At 39.8% G+C, this 23,736-nt stretch overlaps 1 protein-coding gene across 1 annotated transcript in view; it reads right to left on the bottom strand.

Moving 5' to 3' along the window:
- Positions 1–3,902: 3,902 nt before the first annotated feature.
- The window catches only part of ntsr1 (neurotensin receptor 1 (high affinity)), a 36,022-nt gene continuing 16,188 nt past the window's right edge, over positions 3,903–23,736 (bottom strand). The window contains exons 2-4 of the mRNA XM_031868926.1: positions 20,702–20,903; positions 14,846–14,930; positions 3,903–8,813 (exon numbers count right to left, since the gene is read on the bottom strand). Of these exons, the coding sequence (XP_031724786.1) occupies positions 8,558–8,813; positions 14,846–14,930; positions 20,702–20,903 (543 nt within the window). The 3' untranslated portion in view covers positions 3,903–8,557. The remainder of the gene's footprint in view (positions 8,814–14,845; positions 14,931–20,701; positions 20,904–23,736) is intronic.

Raw genomic sequence — 23,736 nt, 5'->3', positions numbered from 1 at the left:
ATGGCTCCCCTCCATCTTCCATATATAATAAATTATTCTAAAACCATATTGTCATTGGTGTGGTTTTTGTTAGTGAAATCAAATTTTTTTTATTTATTTATTTTTTTAAATTTTTTTTTTTTTTTTTTTTTTTTTTTTATAAATGGGTTCTGGGGAAAAAGATCATGCCTCAAACATATCTCATTTCTGCAGAAAAGTATCTAAGCACATCTGATTTGTTCACTTCACCTTTACTCAGTTTCCACATCCCTCCCATTCTACAGGAACCACTGGATGCTCTGCAAAAATCAGCGCTCATGAAGAGATGGCTGACTCGCTTTGAGTTTCAGCTCCCTCTTGCCTCCAGCTGACACCGGTCCAACATCGTTCTCCTCCATGACCCTGATTCCTCCCCTCATCCTTTTTATCCCTCGTCCCCTTATCCCTCCATCCCTCTGCCCCAAACTCTTCATACCTCACATTTCATCCCCTCATTCCTTTATCCCTCGACTCTCATCCCTCATCTTCCTTCCCTCATCTGGTCAACAGCTGGAGATGAATTAAATCATGATGGAGAGGAAAATAAAGCTTGTGCTACAGTTCTTTTTCAGTTAATGTGAATTCACTGTGGTACGTGGTGATTAGTATCTCTGCGTGACAACACTAGCAGGCTGCAATGCATCATCATGAGTGTCACGCCTCAGTGTCGGCCAGCTACAAACAGCAGCGTATCACTGCTCACCGGCTGCTTTATAAACTGGCACGCAGTTCATTGTGACTAACATTGATGTCTACATCAATGGGTTAAGATGTTCCCCAGAGCTATGTGAGTAGGACTAGCCATGCAAGTAAGAGAACCAAGACTGGAGGGATTTTGGTTCTTCCTATCTAATTTATAAGCGGGCTATTCCCAGCACCCCAAATCTATGATCTGTTTCCTTATTTGTGTAATCTTCCCCCAGTACTGATGAATTCCACAGAGCCACGAGGAATTTATACTGAAGGTCAGATGTGAGAAAAGCTGGTTAATATGGGAAGCAGTGGACTCTCCTCTCTTCTCTTCTTCTAACCCTTTTCTCAGGCAAAACATGGAACCAAAAGGTAAAGAAATTCAAGTCAGCCATTGATTTGAACCAAATTATAGATCATTTTTGCAGTAGCGTATTCTTCTTATATCTTACGTGTGCATCCCTTAAGGATGCACACGGACATGATACACTTTACTGCATTGTGCAGATGCACGTTGAATGTAAAACAAACCTTGTTTGTTTGCAGTGAAAACTCCCCGGGGCACATTTAATGGTATAACAGCTGACTGAGTTTGAGACCAGAGAGTAACCAACAAAATAAAGAGTGAAAAGCTGTTTTTCATTCGGACTAAATGAAGCTCTAGCGTAAGTTCAGTCAGGGAGACTATGCTATACATGCTAATGTGCTAATAAGCCTAATATGCTTAGGCTTGTAGTTTATTTCTCATACATCTACCATTCACTACTCACTCATGTTCACTCATAATTTCCTTGCTGCAATTGTTCAGGGCTGTCAAACATAACTGTTCTAATCAGCTGGTGTTCTCTATCCAACAGCACAGTGACACATTTACGCCGTTAGCCTGCTGCTGTCTCCTTTAAACATGATTGTTTCTCTACCTTCAGTACCTTCATGCTGCTGTTACGCGTCCCTCCCCATGCCAGTGTTGAGTTTCTCATATTATGCTGATTCATTTTATTTTGTTTATTTGTCTTTATTTTCCTTCATTTTAAGGATTACCTAAACGTGTACATGTTCACATTCTCTTTTATTCAATCTTTTGAAGTTGTATTCCAATGCGTTGTCTGTTTGTAAAGCATGTTGAAACTGCCTCTTGTATGAGTTGTCCCAAATAAATACAATTTCCATAGAGGTTGATCTAATATCATATACACAGAAAATAACTAACACAGCATGCACATGATTAGAGTCGGAGTGAAATGTAAACAAACAATAAAAAAACAGGATTGAATACTATTTACTCCTGCATATTTTAAAATACGTAGTCGGTTGTCAATCCCTGTGGGACACAAATGACTGCAATAAAAAACAGTAATATCATATAAAAACTTCAGTTGACTAGAATAAATGAGCAACAAGAACAACTAGGCTTGACTTCATTTTTTTTGTCTGGTTTTGTTGGCCAGGCCTGCTGTGTACAAAAAAACAGCCCCAGATATTGATATTTACTGCCCTCTCTTTTACTGGGTTTGATCAGAGGAGAACTTGGTAATGTCCCATGTCGTTCCTCAATTAACATCTTAAGACTGATGACTTTATTTTGGGTTTTAATAAGGCGACAAAACAAAAAGATCAATCAATGATCCCAAAGCCGGCTGCGACCTCAACCCCGAGATCAATAATAGTTAACTTTCTACACTTTAATGTTAAACTGCTACTTAAGAAAGCATGGCAGCAGAAGATTGATGTCAGTGTATATGTTACTGGTTAAGAGTAAATGAAGATGGCACACAGCTCAAATTGAAAGGTTTCAGGTTCACCGGGAAAAAAAAGCACTTTTATTGTTATTTCTTTGGAATGATGCAGCTGCAAGTCTAAAAACACTCCCAAATCATAAAACAATATTTGAACAGTCTCTGTGCAAAGTTTGACTTTGATAAAGTGAAGCAGAACAAAATTAGAGAGGTTTTAGTACAGAGGTCACGCGAGGTCACCAAAATGGTCATTTTGGAACCAGCTGTTCCATTGTAATTTCCTAGACTATATAACTATATATTTCACTTGTGTTATCACTAATAGTGTTTAATCTATCCAAATACAGCAGTTTGGCTTCATGTTGAGAGCTAGAGTCCTATCTGAGCCCTGTTTGTGTCTGTGATTCATGGATCCATTCTCGTCTGACTGCAGTTTCTCTGTGTCTATGTAGACCTAACTCAGCAGCCCATTGGTCGATTTCAGTCAATGAACCCTCCTTAGATGCGTCGGGGTCCATAGAATTGAGCTGGGACAACGTGGTATTGATTGACAGAATCGTTAGCCAGTCAGAATCAAAACCGCGCCGTCCCTCGGGAAGCATAAAATCCGATACGGCGTTATGGATTGTGAAATTGGAGCAGCAGACGTGTCGGACCACAGTTCATCTTAATGTCAAGCTAAAACCACAGGAGAAAAAAACATGGAGATTAAATGTTGGAATACTAAATTACAAGTCGGTTGTTGAGAAGATCAAAACAGAGATTAAAACATACCAAAATGACAATGGTGAGGTTAATCCTACCATCTTGTGGGACGCTCTTAAAGCAGTTATGAGAGGGGAACTTATTGCTAAGACAGCAGCTATCAAGAGAGCTAAAGAAGAAACATACAAGAAGGAAAAGGAAAAACTGCTTGAAATCAGCACAAAAATACCCGCGACCTCCCAGTAATTGGGGAAAAACCAGAATGACTTTTTGACTTCACCTATTACAAAAATAGAAATGGAGAAAGCTATGGGTAGACTGAAAAGAAATAAATCCCCCGGCACTGATTGTTTACCAGCGGAGTGGTACAAAATACCAATACTTGAGTGGTCATTTAACTATACAGTTAACCATGGTGAACTCCCACCGTCCTGGAAGGAGGCTGTAATTACAGTGATTCATAAGGGAAAGAACAGTAATACCTGCTCTAGTTACAGACCCATATCAATACTTAACCTGTAAAAAAAGATCAACCAATGCTTAATGGAGAGTGTGTGTGTGTGTGTGTGTGTGTGTGTGTGTGTGTGCACTTCTCATTGTTTGCATATTGTCTTGCATAAATGTGGGAGGAGCCTGTGTGGCAGGAAGAAGACAGAGGAGAGACATAACAGCAAAGTCAGTACATCAGCATAATGTATATCTCCATTCCTTTATTATTTGTTTTTAATATGAAATGAAATAACATTCTGTCAGAGAAATGTGTCATATGCAGAAGGGTACAGTGAACCAGTTTCTAACTGCATGGTTTGCAAAAATGAAAGGGATATACAGTATCTTTTTCATATATTTCATTCAGTATGTCTGGTGGATCTTTGGGTCAGGGAATCTGATGTTTGGCTGAATTAAGTTTTGATGGAACGTATATAAGGTGGCTAAAGCCTCCATTGATTCAACAGGAACACAGATACCACACAGGAACACAGAGTCATATCAACCGATACAAAGCACAGCTAATACTGTAACTGTCACCTACAATAAGAAAGTAAATGATATTAAAATGACCAGCCATTAGGTAATAAAAATAGTACACAGAGGTTGAGCTTTTTTTTTGTCAATGTACTGCTGAGATATGCATTGAGTAAGTGGTAGCAGTGCCGGGTCACATTGTGGGTTTAGTGGGCAAAAGGAAGTGTAAGGGCCTGATCACAGCAGGTTTTTTTTTTTTTGCTGCTTCTATTTTTTACTTTATGCTAGACAACTCCCGAATGAGTGATAATGTCTGCTTTACATAAACCATGAAGTGTAGGCTAGCTAATAGTTGATAGTACAGTTTAAATGGCTGAAAACCCCAAATCTCAAGTAAAGCACTAATGTTATGTTTTCTGTTCAGATCATGGTAGCTATGGTTGGTGAAGTCACATACTGTAGCTCTGGTTATCCAGCAAAACTCACTACGATTAGGAAAAAAAACGTGGGGACGTTGGGCGCTTTTACACTCAAAGTTGATTTTTTTTTTTCCAACTTAAGGCTATCAGAGTGCTCCTGCAAAACGCTTCACTCTCATTGACAACAATTACAGAAAGCCGTCCCAGGCTGCTAAAAGGCGCTTGATCTGATCAGGACCTAATGCATAAGGTGGTAAATATTGAATACACAGAAGTGAAATTGCTGTTGAATATTTTGTAAATATTTTGCATTTTCAGCCACACTAGCGACATGGCTCTATGGATGGCTGGTGGATGGATTGCCATGAATGTTTGGACAGATATTATTGGTTTCCAGACAATGTATCTTAATACATTTGGTGGTCCTTCACTTTTCCTCTAGCTCTACCACAGAGTTTACATTTGTTTGTTTTTGTAGAAATGTCTCAACAGGTATTGGATATATTTTGTATACCCCTCAGGATGAATCCCAAACACTTTTGTGATTTTCTGAATTTTTGCAAATTGAACGCCTTTTTTTTTAAAATCAGCCTCAGCTATACTTTGTGTTTGCTGGGAATTAGCAAATGCTTAGTGTTAGCATGCTAAGGTGGTGGCAATGTTACATTGTACCTGCTGTGCGTCAACATGTTAGTACAGTTACTATGCTGATGTTGATGTTAGCCCAAGTACAGCCTCACAGAGCCGCTAGTATGGCTGCAGACGGTTGTGATGACAAGACTTGAAACTTTGTACATCACCTCAATTGGTTTTGAACCTGGCAAACATAAATGTGGGAAGAATGTGGGACTGCAGTAACATAAGCAGTGCAAACTGCAAACATTGAAGGACTCAGCTGATGTGACCCTGATAATTACTACAGCCTCTTATAATGAAATCAATTTCTATCCATTTGTAGCAAACTGAAATCAGTATTTAGAGGCTTCTCTTAAGATGAAGTATCATGCTGGGTTCTCTCAAAGACTGAAAATAACCTTGTGGATAAAAAATTCTCAAGTGCTGCTGATTCAATGATGTTTTTAAAGCAAAAAAAAACAAACATACCATAGAATCTGTAATTTGTTCAAAAACACATAAAATAGTACCATACATTGTAAGTTACATGTACTCTTTGGGGAACATACAAGTACACGCATAGAGAAAGCATTACCCTCACATACTGTACACACCTATGTCGCATAATACTGACAACACAAGCAACAAGCCACAGGTAGTCCAGAGGAAAACTTTTAACTAATATGATTACGATGACCCCTCTCAGTATTGGTCCTGAATTGATATTTGATTTACCTGGATAGGAACTTAATTGACAACAATTGTGTTTGCTGTTCTGTGCATCGCCAGACAAGAATGTCGATATTGGACATATCTGCAAACCACTGATTACATTCCGCAACTATACGTTTTAGGTCCATTGCTTATGTTTTCAGTATTCTGAGGTAATTTACTCTGGTTGAGATGAAGAGGGTTGAGTTGAAATGTCAAGGTGAAAGTACACTTATTGAATTGAGGTTCTTTTTTGGAAAATTAATGAAACCTCACCCCCGACACCTTTCTGTAGCAGCAATTGGCCAAGCATGCAGAGGTTAGACCATAGTAGGGTTTTAACTTCTCTTACAAGCACTCTTTTTTTCGTTATTTATACATGCCACTTTTTGTACTTACGAAGAAGTGCAAGAAAAAATTGATTCTTCTTATTTCAACGATGATCAGGCCTATCCCCTCTCTATGACACCTGGCATCTCCCCCAGATGTTGAGTCTCGCTGTTTGGAACAGTTATAAACACTTTTTGCGTTCAGATGTGTTCGAACGACACAAAGTACAAACTAGTTTGTTTCAAGCATAGTAGCCAAAAGGATAAATTAAAACAGTTAAGCTTGAGGTTAGGGTGTTGTTTCGTTTGGGGAAAGATCATAACTCTTTGGTGAGGGTTATGCCTTAACAGTAATAGCTTATGGTTGGGGTAGGATCATGGTTACAGTTAATAATTATACACAAACAATACTTCTTGCATTGGCACGGAAATGTGTAGCTGGACATAAATCATGAGGTGCGGAATCGCCCACAATGTACGTAATTTCTAGGGGTACTGAGCTGGTGCACTGGGCGAATAATCCCCCTTCTGGTTAAAAACGTATTCCAGAATTAGACTACAATAAAGACCCAATCAAAGCATTCTTCTGCTACCCAACATCATTCAGAAGAAGAGTGGCCCATTGCGCTAGCTCCATTCTCTTGGTCTTTCAGAATGCTGTTGCTAAATCATGAATAAATGATGGTAATGGCATTTCTGTAATCCTTCTGTAATACTTATTGTGTGCCTTAACTGAGGGAGAGTCCAGATTGTTTCACATCTTGCCGTTGCTCCTAATGGAATAGTTGGAGCACCCAGATCTCTTCCAGATTACCTCCGATTGCTCCAGCAGCAGCTGGTGGGGAGGCAATCGAGTGGGTTCTCTGTATCTGTTGAAGTGCTCCTTGCTCCGTTCGACTTTACGTTTCAGGTAAGCATGCTTGTGCCTTTTCATCCTTACATTTTATTATTTGCTCCACATGGTACAAATACTTCAAATAATCAATCACAGCAACTTGTCGGTCCAGTCGATGCCAGAATTCAAAAAATGTGACGGTGCTCGTTTTTCTACAGTACCACAAGCACCATAGGTACCTCCAGACTAATGGAGTCTAAAATCCAATAGGAGGCATTCAACTAACTATCAACGCCTTCAGCCTCCAGTCGATTGGCTACATTGTGAACAACAAGAACATGTTGAAATCAGCAGAAGGAAAGCTAGTTAACATTAGCTGTTAGCAGATGGCAGAACAGTCCTGCGGAGCTTGCAGCTAATGTTAATGGAGGTTGCGTTGAGTTTATTTATCATTCATTCAAGATATATTCAGTTAAAATGGGTAAATTATAACGTCATGACATGTTTGGCCAGAAACCTGAATAAATACAGCTGTCTGAATCTTTTCACAGCAATATAAAATAAGACTAGTTCAAAGTGTTTGTGTTGTATTTTTTTTAACAATGGTAGTAAATTGGGTATTGAAAATGTTAGGATTTCACGGGTAATGGTGTTGATTAGTAAATTTCTGGTATCGCGACATCCCTACTCTGTCTACACACTTAAACTAACAAGAAATATTCATATGGTTTGTACACACTATTTACAAATTCCATGTACATTTATATTTCAGAGTCTAAGGACCAGCTATTTGAACTCACCTTCTGTTCGACTAAAGTTGTGCTTAAAAGCAACTCGGGACAAAGCCAAGAAAGGCAAGTGAGGTAAGTGGTAATGATGCAAGGGATTCTTTCCACACAGCAGTCAATGCAACTTGGATTCAAGAAAGAGAAATACCAACTCTGTGCAACTTTCTTTCCCCCAACATCAAAGCTGAGTTTATCCACAGATGCTCACCCAATGTAGCACAAAGGAAGTTTGCATCAGCACTTTAGTAGTGGTGAAAGTATTGCCAGAGGCCATAGTTATAGACAAAGTACTTTCAAGAGGTTTTTAAGTTGATTCTTGAAAATAATGAATCATGTGCACTGTACAGCACCAAGCCACTGTGAATCATTGGCACAATACAAACATTGATACCGTATATAACATTTACATATCAGTTTCCATTTAAAAGATGCTCTTTTGCCCGTTTCCTTCCCCTTTTCATACTTCCATTGTCGTATGTCGTTTTTTTTTTTTCATTTCCCAAACTCATGTTGAATGAACAAAGACACAACACAGAATCACACATAATAAGTGTGCATCTGAAATGAAATCTCATAGTGAGCACTTGGTGCCACATGTCAAATGATAGCGATCTCAGTACTGGATCAGCCTGTGCCAACAGGCTCAAAACCAGTTCCAGAATGTCCTAGATGAAGTTGGACAAGTATTCACAATGTGGCACAGATGGGTTCATAGCATGAGGAAGTGTATTCCGTTGCAGCCTAATCAGTACGCAGTCTCTTTGATGATGTTGGTGGAGAGGGTGTGGTTGCTGGAGATGCTGATGGAGTGGCGGTTAAAGGGGTGGGGGTGCCTCCTGGGTGTACGGCGGCAGGGCAAGCAGAAGTAGCGCAGCATGGAGAAGAATATCTGGCGGTAGGTGGCCGACACCAGGTTGTAGAGGATTGGGTTGATGGCGGAGCTGACGTAAAACAGGACGTTGGTCAGCATGTAGAAATAGTGGTAGAAGTCGTATAAGTCACTGTGAGAAAACAGGAGACAGGGAGCCATTGTTACATGTGACATATTTATGTGTTTGAATAGATATATTAAACATATCATATACGACATATCTTTCAGCTTCCTTCTAGCTGTATGCAGCTTTAATAATGGATATATTGGCTGTAATTCATCACTTGTACTGTGGATTCAGGGGCGGAGCGAGACACTGTAAACATTCAGGGCTCAGCTCCAAACCTAGGGTGCTCCAGGGGTAGCTATATGAACATTTTTCTTTAGCCATTTGAGATACGTAAGAGAATGCCTTAAGACCTGTACATTAATTAGCAAAAACATGACAGTTGCCAAGGAGTACAAGTCCTCCTGTAGAGCCAACATCCTATTGTTCTCCAACTGTCTTCATCATTCTAAACCATAATAGAACAAATGTTGACAATGACTAATTTTCACTTCTGCCACGTAAAAAGAGGCAAAAATAGTCTGTAACTACACTATTATGTTTCATGATTGTGTTTTCATACTTTATAAATGGTGGATTCCCCATTTGTAAATGAAGTATTATATATATATTACAAAGTAATTATTAAGGAGTTGTAGATGACTAATAACATCCTTTATAAAAATACTTAACTAACAACTAGTAACTACCTGAATTAATCATGAATTGCAGTATTAATATGCATTTACAAAGCATGAATTAACATAGTCCCTAATCATCAGTGCATATCTAAATCATTATATATATATATATGTATATATATGTATATATGTGTATATATGTGTATATATATATAAATGATGATTTAAGTGTTTACTAATGCTTCATAGCGTGCAGTTATTATAAAGTGTTACCACCTATTTTTCTAATATGATGCTGGATCATTAATACATCCATGGTTTTTAGCCCAATTTCAGTAATTCTGTTGAGGTTATTCAACAATATATCCAATGCAATGTCAGCACCTAACGATTGGCACTGCCTCATAAACAAACACTAGATGCTGCGGCTACTAGGCTAGGCTACTACGGGCAAGCAAGCTCATGAACGCATGGTGTGGATAAACATTTCTCTTTACAATCAACAGTTGAAATGATCAAGGCACTTGCAAATGACAAGGTAGTACATTATGTAAACCATACTTTGGTGTTTCATTTTTACCTGTTTACCTAGGATGTCATTAAATTGTTTTTCTTTCTTTTTACAACTAGGAATAATAATGAGAATAAATATGAAACAAAATTTAAATCATACCCTCTAAACTATGCATGAGCGCATTAACTGTAAAGAATGTACCTGTACAGTGTGTTTATTGTTTGCTAATGTTTTTAACCAGTAAAACTATTTTTTTTTAAAGGATGAGAAAGCATCAGGAAGTTGTATGTGTGGGCTTTCCACCAGCCTCTGGAAGGAAGAAGAAACATTTTCTATGCCTCAATTAGATGAACATATACTGGAGAGTAAAAAGGGAGGAAAAGGGAGCATATTGATTTCAATTTCAATCCATTAAGGAATTGGAATGCATTACACACAATTTGAGATCATTGGCATCGTCAGCATCAGGCTTCCGGGGCTTTAGCCGGGAATGTTTTTTTGTCTAAAAAATACAATCATCATAAAATGGAAATAATTCAATTCCAGACAACACTGACCCTTTCTGCTGCCTGTGCGGGTTGATGTAGAACAGGGCTGGTCAATTAAAATTCAGTGGCGCTCCGTAAAAATGTAATAATTCTTAATTATCTATTGGTTATAGGTCCGGGTCCTAAGGCAACAGTGTCTGGGTCCAGACTTGGACCGCGGTCCGCCTAATAGTGACCCCTGATGTAGAAATTGGGGCTGGGTCATTTTTTCTTAGCCTTCACAAGCTCAGCATTGTTTCTGCTCAGCTGTTAGGCTCACACAGCAAAAGCACTGATTTTAGACCACACAGTGTCCATGAGATTTTTTTCTTTTCTGGCAGACAGCGCTAACTATATGAAAAGTTCAGATATTTAGAGCGGCAGCACAAATAAGACGGCGGCTCTGAGTGCTCTGAAAAAGGATGCTGGAAAGGACGCACATCCGCTGTTTCAGAGAAAGCATGATTTTGTCTGGTAACTGGAGAAAAGCAATATGGTCTAAACACCTGATAGTCACTAAATAGTTAACTATCTTCAGGGTGTTGGTGTATTTTATTTCTAGAACACAAAGGGCCAAATCTTAAGGAGTTAAATATAAATGTAAAAAAAGGACTAAAAAGAGTAAGGCAACAAACACTGGTGCTATAGGTTTGCGAATTCTTAGCTACCCTGCAGATGTCTGTGTCCGCAAAAAAAGTGGGCGTTAGTGTTCAAGACAGAACAGCAGGGGCCACAGAAAAATAATTGGCTCCAGATTGGCTCAACTCCAACAAAGGCCCCTGGGTGAGAGTGTTTAACTGAGTGATCTGACTCGGTCCCTCTTATTGCTGTTGAAGAGGAGAAGGACGAGGGAAATTAAGGATATAAAGATTACATAGGATGTGACAGGAGACGGGAGGGGTACAGAGATGGTAAGGAAAGAAACACATGGTGAAGAATTAAAGAGACTACAACATGTATAAATATATAATCAAGCAAGTCAGTGTGATAAAGATACTAAAGTGGGAAAACACTTAAAGAAATGCAAAGTGCAGGCATCTATCGTTCAAAAAAACCCGTTTTGGACCTCATACCTGTCCCTTCCCTTCCCAATATGTGAAGGCAACATTAATTCAGCACCCCCACCCCCTCCGTCAATGGACAGCGGCAAATAGTAAATAGAGTAGTCTCCTAATCCTTAAACAGAATATGAGACTCACCATATAAGACAAGGTCTGTACCAAATAGTTGGAAGCTTTGAAACTTAATTCATAATGTTGACTGTCGAATTCCAAATCAACATTTGAATACTTTGCAGCTTTTAAAAAAAAATGTTTTGCATGTCTCTTTATTCTGTTTTAACACCGGAATTTCTGCACAGTTGCAGATAAAGATTAGGTTTCACTAATATTATTAGTATAATAAGAATTGTAGAATAAGATTTCAGTGGTGACTGTGTAGGACTGTTTCTGTCCAAACACTTAGTGTGGTAAAGTCCAAAAGACAAATTTTATTGAAAAAAGATAGATGTAATCATCTCTAAAATTCACATGTTTTTATCCAACGAAATATTTCTGCTTCAATCTATAATTCTTGCAGTTGCACTGCAGAAGTCCATTCGCTTATCCGGTTTGCCCAATCTGCCATTTAAATAGCAATGCAAAACAAATAACATGTACTCATGATATGAGGTATATAGTAATTTCAGTTCCACTTTAAGTGTTGCACTGCTGGATCACCAGAGCAAACAAAATGGTTCTCAAGAGATGTTACTGTGTTGTTTTTATTTGTGTATAGGCAAAGTAAGGATGAATGGATATTAAATAGGAGGGTATGTAGCATAGAAACAAGGGGATAAGATAAGACAACTTAAAACCCGGAAACAACGCACACTGAGGGGAAAATGAAAGGTTATAAGTCATAACACATCAATGTCCTCACACATAGTGTAGATACTCCCAAGCAGAATCTCAGTTACTGGAATCTGGTGTATCGATCTGCTCTGCTGTTGCAGTGGACAAGGGTCACTGAAGTGTGTGGAAAGTCAATGATGTGCGTATCTATCTGTATATAGAGACACCATCAAAGATGAATGAGGGGTAGGATTGAAAGGGCCAACAGAAATAGTTGACCTTTTCATTACTAAGGTAATTCTGTAAGCTCTGGTTATGCTGGACGACAGATAATGACGAAGATCCTAATCTTTGCTCTGGTACAATTTTTACTGTGATAGTAAAACCCTGCATTTTTCATTATAATGACACGCAAAGTGTCAGGATCCCTGTCAGACCAGACGCCTCCCATGGCCACACAGCTGCAGACACTTCAGCTAACCACCTCCTGCGGGCTGACACACCTGACCCAGATCCTACTAATGAGATCTGGGCAGTATTTGAACCCTGGTCCTCCAGACCTGTGTTGTCAGTCCGTACAGTCTTCATGCCGGAACAGTCGTCATACAGGCTTCATTCCCGGACCCGCTTCAACCCGGTACTGTCTTTTGCCTCGAGTACCTGTTAATCTGCCTGCAACCCTGTGTCGGACCAAGGGATCCACACAGTATCCTGCCTGTCTTCCGGTATCGGTCCACGGAAAACCACACCGTCGATCCCGCATGCTGTACCTTGTAAAAATAAAGTATTTTCGTTTCCTCAATCCTGTCTCGTGGTCTGCTATTGGGTCCTGTCCAGAACTCCCTTAACACAACGTGGGACAAGTGCAGCATTTGTACATTCTGAGTTTGTGCTTCCTGCACATAAGTCAATTTCCTCTTGAGGCAGATCCACTAAGGACCGATTTTTATTTAGAGAGAACTGCACTTACCAGGAAAGAAAAGACAAATATTTGAACTGGTCAGGACTGCTTCCAGTCCCTTCAACACTAACTGATACCTCCTACTCCCAATCCACATTCATCTGCACCGGGTGCTTTTTGGCACAAAATCGGCTAAAGTCTGTCAATGTGCCCTGAGCCCCCCGCAAAATACTTTCTTTTTTTTTTTCTTTGATATTTGCGCATTGCACCACTGATTTAGGAAAGGGGAGCCCTGTGTCTGTCACTGTCTCATGGAAACAGGTGATTCTCAGCTCAATGACAACAAACTTCCAAAGGAAAAGGATTCAAATTAGACAGTGGACTCCTGCAATCAGTATCTGCTATTTGTAGTTAGGGGCCAGTCTACAAACACACACATTGAGTGACACATTGCAGGACTTTTTAATTGTTAATACGTCACTACACAATGAAGGGAATTTCTTGCACAGGAAACATATCTCTGGTGTCCTGTCTCCTTGTTGGGGAGGGAAAAGGGTACAGGTGTACAGGATGCTGCTTTAGTCACACACCACACCCGCTCCTTCACTATCTAAGACCTGTCTTAGGTCTAACTGTGTCTAAGTTAGGTACACTGTGTTTTCTTGGGTGTCTGAATAATAACAGTGCTTGCCTATAAATAATGTCTCCACTGCAGCCATGATGTAGAAAACTCACACACCAACAAAGTATTCTCATAATCTGCTTGGCAACTAGTTGCTTAATGATGTGAAACAACAATCATACCAATTGATTATGAATAAGACACTAATTTGAGTCATATTAGTTTGGTTGCCTCAAGGTAAATGTGACTGAATGTTTTTATTAACATGCATATAATTATGCATGACAACGCTTGTGAGGCTTTTGAGACAGAATTGGCAAACTAAACATACAATGTTTATTCCCACATCTAAAGGTTTTTTTGACATTGGGGGTATTTAAAAAAAAAAAAAACTTCCCACATTTAATTTGCACAGCAATACATTTCTTTTCAACTGTTTTTGTCAAGACGTGAATATTAATCGGCGATAAAGTGAAGAAAAATCCAATATGTACAAAAACCAAAACAAAACAGGAAGAGGTTGACTAAATATGATTGTTTCTCATAAGCCACAATGACAGAGAGGAACTGTGCAAACCTTAAAAACTGCTGTTTGTACATCCTTATAGAGGAGAATACGAGGCTTTCCCAGAACTAACGCTCATTTACTGAAACAGTGTGTGTTTGATTTAATTAGGGACAACACTGTAGTTTGGAAGGACTAATCGTTTTAGGAAAAAAGAAAAGAAAGGGAGACGTGTGTGTGTGTGTGTGTGTGTGTGTGTGTGTGTGTGTGTGTGTGTGTCAGAGAGAGAGCTAGGATGAGAATGTTAATGAAGGCATTCTAATCAAGAAGATGTATCTGACCTGCTCCTCTTTGTCAGACGCTCTTAACTAATGACCCTGTAAATGCAACTATTGCCAATATTAGCATGTGTGCATGCTACGGTCTCTGCATATGTCAAAGTAATGTGCATGCATGTGAAAGTCTGTGTTGGTGTACGTGCACTGTGTATGCAGCATTGGTGTGTTTCTGCACAGAGCAACCAAAACTACTGGAGGTTCCCTCGCGTGAGAGGTGGACAAGGAACGTAACTCACTCGGACCAGTAGGAGACGTAGCAAAACATGAGGCGGCGAGCGTGATAGGGCAGCCAGCAGACCACAAAGGCTATAACCACCGCTCCTGAACACACAAGGGAGAGAGACAGCGTCAGAGGGCAAGAGGAAGGATATAGTGCTACAGATACAGAGCAATAAAACACACAGGGAACATTTGCAAAATTGTCCACGCAGATTATGATGCGCATATTTAAAAACCAGACTTGAACAAATAACAGACATGTATATTTGTATTGAGGACACAAGGACATGCACAATAATGACATCTTTAAGTGTTTGATGGAAAATACAAAGTATGCGCCGCCATGCAATCATGCTCAACAACCCAGTGACAATGTGGATAAATTGCCCCAGCAAATCACAGGGAAATCATTTTAAATTGTATTTCATTGTTTATAAAATGTAAAGCCTGAAAACACATGAATAGGAGTGAAATCGTAGATATCTCTTTGTGTCACAACAAAATGCATTAATACCATAAGTAAGTTAGTTTAGATTCCTTCAATTTTGCAAAATGTTTTTCCACAGCCATCGTCCAGATGGCTGTACAGGTTCAACTGCCAACATACCATACTAAATAACATAATACCTTAACCATGTTACTAAATCAGACCAAACTGAGACCCCACCAGCAAATTGGCACCATTAAAAGTATGCAAAGTTAGCAGTTCCTGTTAGCAAGGTAGTGGTACCCATGGATATACAGACATCCAACTATAACCAGATTTTGATGCAGAGGAAAACCTCTCACTGAATCTAATAATATCTCTATCATGTCTGTGCGCTCAGATTTGTCTGACTTATAACTTCAAGACGAAGGCGTGTGATGTTTTGACACAAATTGCGGCAATAGGGTTGCTATGGGTTTTAAAGTACCTCGATATCTTCCACTATGTGTGCCATTAGACCAATTTAGCCCAAGTCAAAATAAAAGCCGGGTAAATGTTAATGGTCGTCATCATCAATCTGCATCGTGGAAATCTTTCTGTTTGTGTTCCATTTGACAACAATCACCCAAATGACTATATATCAGACAGAATTGTCAACTTGTTGCAGTGGACTCGAATTCGGTGGAGAGGTTGAATTCTGGGCCCGGACAATTGATACCGAAGAAAACGTGAGACATGATCTGAAGTTATAAGGAGCAAATATATTTTTCTTAAAGGATTTTTTTTAAAGATTTATGGAGATCCACTGAACATAGTGAGCTTCGATCGTGTGTATGATGTCGGTGTTCTGATTTGAGTCTTGACACAAAAAAAAACTGCTTTTATCTGTTCAAACAAACACCAGAGAGGAAAGGAACCTGTTTCAAAAGGTTTATAAATAAGCCATTTGATTTGGCACAAATCAATAGTTCATTCAAACAGCACTGTTGGGTTTCTTTGTGGGTTTTCAGATTTTTTCTTTCATATACAACTACCATGCTCGTGCTATTGGATGACAAGGCGGTACACTGCGTCGGAGGACAGGTTTTTACTCTCTCCTTAGCTGAGAGACTTACTTAAGGGTATTGCACAGAATCCCTTAGAAGGTTTCCCTAGTTATGGAAAATGCTGTAAAATTCTAGTTTCCATGTAAGTTCTTAAAAGAACCCTGTTGTCATTCCCAGAATTCAAAGCAAACAAACTCCACGTTACAAGGACTTTTTATTTTACACTGCAGAAAACAAAAAAAATGGGAACATTTTATCTTACTTCACTTAGATGTTGCTATTTTGGGGCCAGTGTCCAATCTTAGAAATTACAGGAAACTTATTCGGGACACAATGGGGACTGAACAGATACGTGTCTCCCAATCTACATCCCTGTGAGGAGAGATTATCACAGTCTGATGCACACTTTCTCTTCTTTTGTCTGGCGGCTCTGTGGTGACATTACAGATGGCATTCATCAGATGACACTTTGGGTGCAGCAAGAACAACTCTCTTGCCCACAACGTCGCCATCACTTCGCACTGATCGTTTTTTCAATTCTGCAGTGGCTGTAGTAAAAGGTTACTTTGAGCTATTAAAGAACATCAACGTCCGGGTACAGTAAAGGAATGCTTAAATACCCAGACGCACTCAAGCTGTGAAATCAGTGGGAGAGGATGGAGCCAGTTCCATTAATGCGTGTGTCTTTGTGCTGCATGCATTCAGTCTATCAAAAAGTCAGCGGCAGCCAGACATCTCATTTGACCAGAGTCAATTCCAGCGTGGCAGCTCCGTCCTTAGCGCTCTGGCCACTGTGATTTGTCATTGTCAGTCAATCATTACGCATGCCCACACACACACACACACAGCCATTACATACAGACAGTATTTCCGAAACCCTGGCAATCCACCCTTTTTTGAATATTCTTACGTATGAATCATGGAACCATGGACCGCTAGTGATGACTGAAACATGACACCCCCACAACTTCAACTCTAAAATGTTTTACCTTTGTTCCAAAACACGAATTAAGAAGTAAGTCCCGATGGAAAGTCAGCACTGGGCTCAGTGGATCGGTGACTGTCAGCCATCGGCGATGGACAGTGGCATCGTAGTAAACAATGCAGGATTCAAAAGATCGGTCTCTGACCACAAGGATACACATAAAGTGTTTGGATGAGTACTGAATGAAACATTTAAAATGAACAACAAATTGTAATATAGATGCTTTGGAATTTAAGCTTAATAAGAAAATTGAATAGTCCATTTACGGATTTCAGTAAGGCCATTAACAGAAGTGAAAAGTGGAACAATTTCCAAGGCAAAAATTAACAGGATTGGTTCTACATTTTGGTAAAAGTCTGCTGTTAGATCTTTACTTTCATAGATTTGAAAATGTTTTACATTCCCTTGTCTTCTGGGTAGCTCTTCATTTCATTTCAATGTGAAGTTTAAATGGAAGGACTACAGTTGAGGTTTTACACCTTTATATTAAAACGTGATCAACAGTGGACCTCCAAATGTCCTCTAGTCCTCTGCATGCACACACACACTTAGGTCATGTTTGGGTGTAACTTTGACTTACATTCAAACTTACCCTAACAATAACCACAACTTGCCTAACCCTAACCAATGATGTCAAAATCAACTTTTTCCAAATGGGGACACAGCTTTTGTCCCAAATTGGACAAGCCATCCCCAATAAATAGTTGTTTAGGCTGAAACGTATCCCCAAACTTAACCTAAGTTAGGAACACACACACACACACACACACACACACGCAGAGCACGCACATGACAGTGAGGATTAGTCAGTCTCTCTACATTACGTCTGCGTGATAAAGATGGCAATCACAGCGACAGTATGAGAAATCATTTCAAGAATCCTCTTCCCGTAATTGAAATTGCATGGCATTATCAATCTGATCAGATTGACGCTGAAGTGCAACACAGATCCTCATTCATCAGGACAGATTTCAACATCGACTGCTGTGACTGGGAGTATGAGAGACAGAACTGGACCCATCTGGCCACCACATTAATTTTGACCCATTTATGCTTTCAATTCAATCAATGTGATATGCTACATAGTTCAGAACAATGACAGCAGAACCATTATAGAAAGACATTACCCATTTCATTACAAGTCCCTAATGAAATGGCAGAAATGTCAAGCTGAGCTCTCAAGAGTTTATTACACATGCCCTTGGTTAAACAAGAGACGGGGGCTAAAATACAGAGACGTGCATTTGCAGTGACTCTTGCAGTTGAAAGGAAACAATATACAATATTTAGATCATATCGTCACATACTAAAAGTAGAGTTATTCTTTTGCTCAGGTTTATGCTCTGGTTTATGCTCCTAGATGCTTGTTTAAAAAAGGACGGAAGTACACAAATTAAATGATAAACCATCAACTAAAAAGCAACTTAAAGTATATTTGCATGTATTTAATTCAAACAATACACACCATCATATAGTAAAACCTGTTTGCAAGTGAAATGACGTCCAAAAATGTCACCATTTTATTAGGCACCTGCTTACGGTAAACATCATGAAGTTCTTCTCTGCACAGAAGTTATTCGGCAATTGTGTGTACACCATGACATGGTTTTTGTTTATGTTTTGCCGTTTGTCCCTTGAGCGTTTGGAGGCGGGAAGTTCAACGGGGAAAATTCCAACCTCCAAGTTCTCCTGAACGCAGCACAAGGGTTGGTTCAGGTTGAGTTTGGGGGAAACACACTGACGAGGAAACAGTATACGACTGTTCAACACCAGGACGGACTATGTGGTCTGTTCGCTGTTTTCAGACCTGGACAAGAATGATTAGAAGTATGCTACGCTGTCTGATTTATTCCACTGTGCATTTTGCTAAATCTTGCTGAGGAACTAATGCTTGATTATTTTTGTATCAATAAAATATAGCTTTTTTTGTTGTTGTGTGTTTATTTTATGAAACTTCTTCATGTATATGTAGTAACAGTTTAAATACGCCATAAGCGTGCCGACTGCCGTGTACTGTAAGTAATACACTAACTAAAGATTTGTACCTCGTACAGCCCCACTTCAAAATACCCAAACTGGCCATTTAAGCAAATACGCCTCCCTGCTTTTGAGTAACTATAATATGTTTTACATTAAGTCTTGTAGTTATACTGTTTGTCAAGAGATTGTCAGAATTATCTCGGCAATTACAAAAATCTAGTAATTCTAAACATTGTAGCGGTATGATTTGAATCAAAATTTGAGAGGGAGGTTGGCAGTCAGCTTTGTGTATTGTTTCAGCCAAATATGAAAATGGTTTTAAGCAAAATAAATCAGCATTTTAAATAATAGTGTTGGTTGGTTTGATGTACCACTTGTGACGACCCTCCCACTCGGCTGGCTGTGTTCCTGCTCTGTGATGGTTTCCTGGTGGGAGGAGCTGGGACAGTCACCTGCTCATACCAGCCCATCGGATTGGAGCCTCCAAGAAGGCATAAAAGACAGCACTTCTGGGAGTGTCTCGCACTCTCTCAGCAGGGCCTGCTGCACCAGCCTCATCCTTGTTTCAACTATGCTGAATTTGTGGAGCTTAAATAAACGGCTTTGGGTTAGATATCTGCATGTGGCCTCCCTTTTTGTTGCCAGCCTTCAGCCAGGTGGTAACACACCACTATCACTGACTAGATAGCAGTGAGGGATACAGTGCATTTACTCAGTTGGAGTAAGTGAAGTGCAGATCACTGACACCATGATGGATCACTTACTGGCTTTTCCTGCATGCATGTGCAATCTGACTGAGCAGCTAAACAGCTTCCACCATCAGGCAAAAGGGACTGGGATCGTCGTACCTCACGTTAGTGACACAGAAAGGGTGAAACTGAGAAATATAACAATTATTTATTTGCTACCAGGAATCGCCCCCTGATGGGCATTAGCAGGAATGCAAGTTTAAGGCACTTTGTTATTGGCGTCACCTTTCAGAACCAGCTGCCCATGCAGATCTTTGGCATAAAGTTCAACTCTTTGAAATGCTAATTCATCCTACTGACCATTGCTAACTGTTTTGCCAGTGGTGAGCTTTGAGGGAACAATAACCAGTGTTAGGAAATTCAAGTGTTCTGTTTGTTTCTGTTCATAGACTTCTGAATACATCAAGCTTATGACTAGTTCAGCGTTTCCATTATCAAGTATTATCATGCACCTCTTAGGCAACAAGAGGGCCGATAACAGTGGAAGTAAACCAATTTGTGTTTCATTATCCTAAAATATTGAAGCCTCCATTAAGCGGATAACTTTACTTACTGTGATAACTGTGTTGATTCTTACGGTGTGTTCGATTATATAGATAAATATCAAATAACCATCTCTCCTTCTGTGTACCAAAATATGGAAGCACGTGTATGTTTGTGTGTAAAGTGGGTTGGTGTGCACTTACGGAGAACAAGAACCCCATGGCGCAGCGACTGAGCGCGGTTGGGCTCCACGGTGACATTCAGCATGGTGGGATTTCCCCCAACGACGCAGACACGGTTGTCCTGCTCCGCCTCACGGAACATCCGCATCAGCTGATTGGCGATGATCCCATTCAGTGCAGATATGGCCAGCATGGGTATCACAAAGGACAGAAACGCGTTGACCTGTTAGGGGAGGAAAGATAGAATGTAAAACATATCGCATGCTAAGATTTTGTTTTTATTTTCCGATAACAAATGTTCTATATATTCAGTGATATATGTATGTATGTGTATATATATATATATAATGTATAAAAATATATATAAAATAGTTGCAGATACATTTCTGTCGACTTACTGATCAATTATTTGACGAACCGTGTGTATGCTATACTCACATGTGTGCACAGCTTCATTCTTAATAAGAGGCCACAACAACAGAAAACACAAGCTTTTTTTACTTTAGCTTTTTGACGAAGTGGGAAGGAGTATTGTCACATCAAAATAAACATATATGAAAATAATCCTGATTATTACTTTGTCCAATCATGACACATCTATTAGAAAATGTTAAAAGAGTGGTGGCGGACAACAGTTTAGGATGAAAGGGCACGAGAGTTGTGGGCGAACTTGGTGACAGTCGGATGAATCACTTACACTCAAAATCAGAGGTGCACTAAAACTAATGGAGCTGGCCACTTTTTGTGCTTTTTGAAACCTCTTTGCAACCACTGTAATCCTCCTTTGATTAAATCAATTTAGCAGATATATGAACACATCAACAGTGTCCTAGCTTTGTTTTCCCCGGCAAAGGAACGATGAAAACATTCTGACTTCCCACTCAGTTTTCTTTTCTTTTTTTAAGCAATTCAAGAGTTCCTTTGAGAAATACTAGATGAAATTACATGTTATGAGTTCTTTGATCAAATTCAGTATGGAAAGTCTTGCTCAAACAATTTCCGTCACACTCAGCTATGTTGCTGCTGGAACATAAAAGAGGGACGATAAAGTGAGCAGCGAAGATTAATGAGAGAGTAGAATGGAGCGAGAGCCAGGAGGGGGAAAAAAAAAGAGGAGCAAGGAAGTGCTGCTCGACATCCGTTATGTCAGCTGACTTCCTAGTGGAGCTACCGTGTGACTGCGTGGAGCCGGCGTGAGAGGACGTTGGAGAGAGGAAACGTGGAGGGATGTGTGGTGTGTTAATTTGTGTAGATACTTCCTTAATCAATGTAACTAACAGCTCTTACATCAGTTCTTCCCTCCAGCATTCCCTCTCCTCCTACTAAACACACACACACACACACACACACACACAGACGCAGCGCCGTTGTTTTTCCAAGGGATAATCACGGATGACAAATGTTAATGGCTTTAACGAACAGGCTGGCTGACTCCTGAGGGTCCCCTGCCTCCTAGACATTGTTGACTGATTAAAGCTGAAAAGGAGAGCAGAAGAGACGCAGCGAGGCAAACCCCTGCTTCAGAGTGAGGCGAAACCTCAGCTTGGTTGGAAAGAAAAATAAAATAAAACACGAGAAGCAGCCAAAGAAACTGTCAGAGCTATTGTGGATAATTGAGACTGAAGTGCAAGGAATTTGAGATATTATGCAAAAATGATTGGAGGGGAAAATGTGACACAGTGAAAATTTTAACGATAAGTTTTGATATTTTTATGCATACAGAAGGAAAATACAAAGGGGTGTAAGGTTACACAATCTTGAAAATGAATGTTGGAGGGTCACAAAGACAACAGGACTGTGACGTCCTCTTCGCTGACTGCTGCCAGAGCAGCGACTGTGTCCAATATATAACTCTTATCGAGTGTTAAGTGTTTTCTAATTCACCTCCCTGTCACCAGAGATTTACGACTAACAGTTGTTGCACTTGTCTTTCCTCTGGGATGTGACTGAGAGAGGCTGGCAGGTTCCCACCCTGAATAAGAACACCAATACATTTTAAAGCAAACAAAATGTATTGGTAAATCAGGAGTTGGGCATCACTTGCTGGGAACGAGGTTTGTGCAGGTAAGCATTTGTGCTGTAGGGGTGCATTCATTTTTTGGCAACCAATCTTTATTTCATTTTCACATCTGGATTGGTGGGGTTCAGGGATATGACACGATGGAGACTCGATGCTGTCAGAGAAGGAAATCAACGCAAGCTGGGATCAGAGAAAAAATAATCTGTCTTAGATAGTTACCCTGTTACCATTCCTGTAAAATTAGCCTAAAACGCCTATCCAAGACATACCCAAAGTAAATTGAAAGCTGTTCTTGAACCATTTAGAGTACATGCATGGTTTTGGTCTCTTTTGAAAGGTAACACTGAAGTTTTTCCCCAACAGTCAGAATCACTGTAAGTGCTACTGGCATTGAGTAATAGAAGTTTGAACACACTGAAGTAGAAGGCTTTTATTTCCGCCTGAATATCTTTTTGCAGACAGCTGCCTGCAGATGACTATAGCTGGGACTTATTAGCTGGAAAACACAATGGGACCACAGCATGAAGCCTTACCTAGTCCAAGTTCAGATTTGATAACAATATCACAGAAAATGAATATTTGACACATGTTTTTCCAAGGGTATGTCGAGGCATTTTCCAAAAAAGGCCATTTGGAGACCCATGGTAACCATGGTAACATACCTAGGCTAAAAAGACCTAACCCACTCCTGATCTGAATCTACATCAGATGATTGGCTATTATGTGAAAATAAAGAAATAACAGTTCGTCATTTACAAAACTTTTCCATCTTTTCTGCATTCTCACACGTCAGCAGTTCACACAATGAAACACAGAAGGGGGGAAGGCACACACACACACACACACACACGCACACACACACACACACACGCACACACACACACCTCCTTATGTGGGTATATATATATATAAATTATATATCTACTCTATCTATATACCTCCCCCAGATCAGCAGTAACACCTAAAGACACACACACGCGCGCGCGCGCACACACACACACACACACACACACACACACACACACACACACACACA

The sequence above is a fragment of the Anarrhichthys ocellatus genome, unplaced genomic scaffold (genome assembly GCF_004355925.1).
Source record: "Anarrhichthys ocellatus isolate YVR2014 unplaced genomic scaffold, GSC_Weel_1.0 scaffold44, whole genome shotgun sequence".
Taxonomy (NCBI): domain Eukaryota; kingdom Metazoa; phylum Chordata; class Actinopteri; order Perciformes; family Anarhichadidae; genus Anarrhichthys; species Anarrhichthys ocellatus.
Note: the sequence above shows the minus strand (reverse complement) of the source record. Positions and strands in the feature narration are given on the sequence as shown.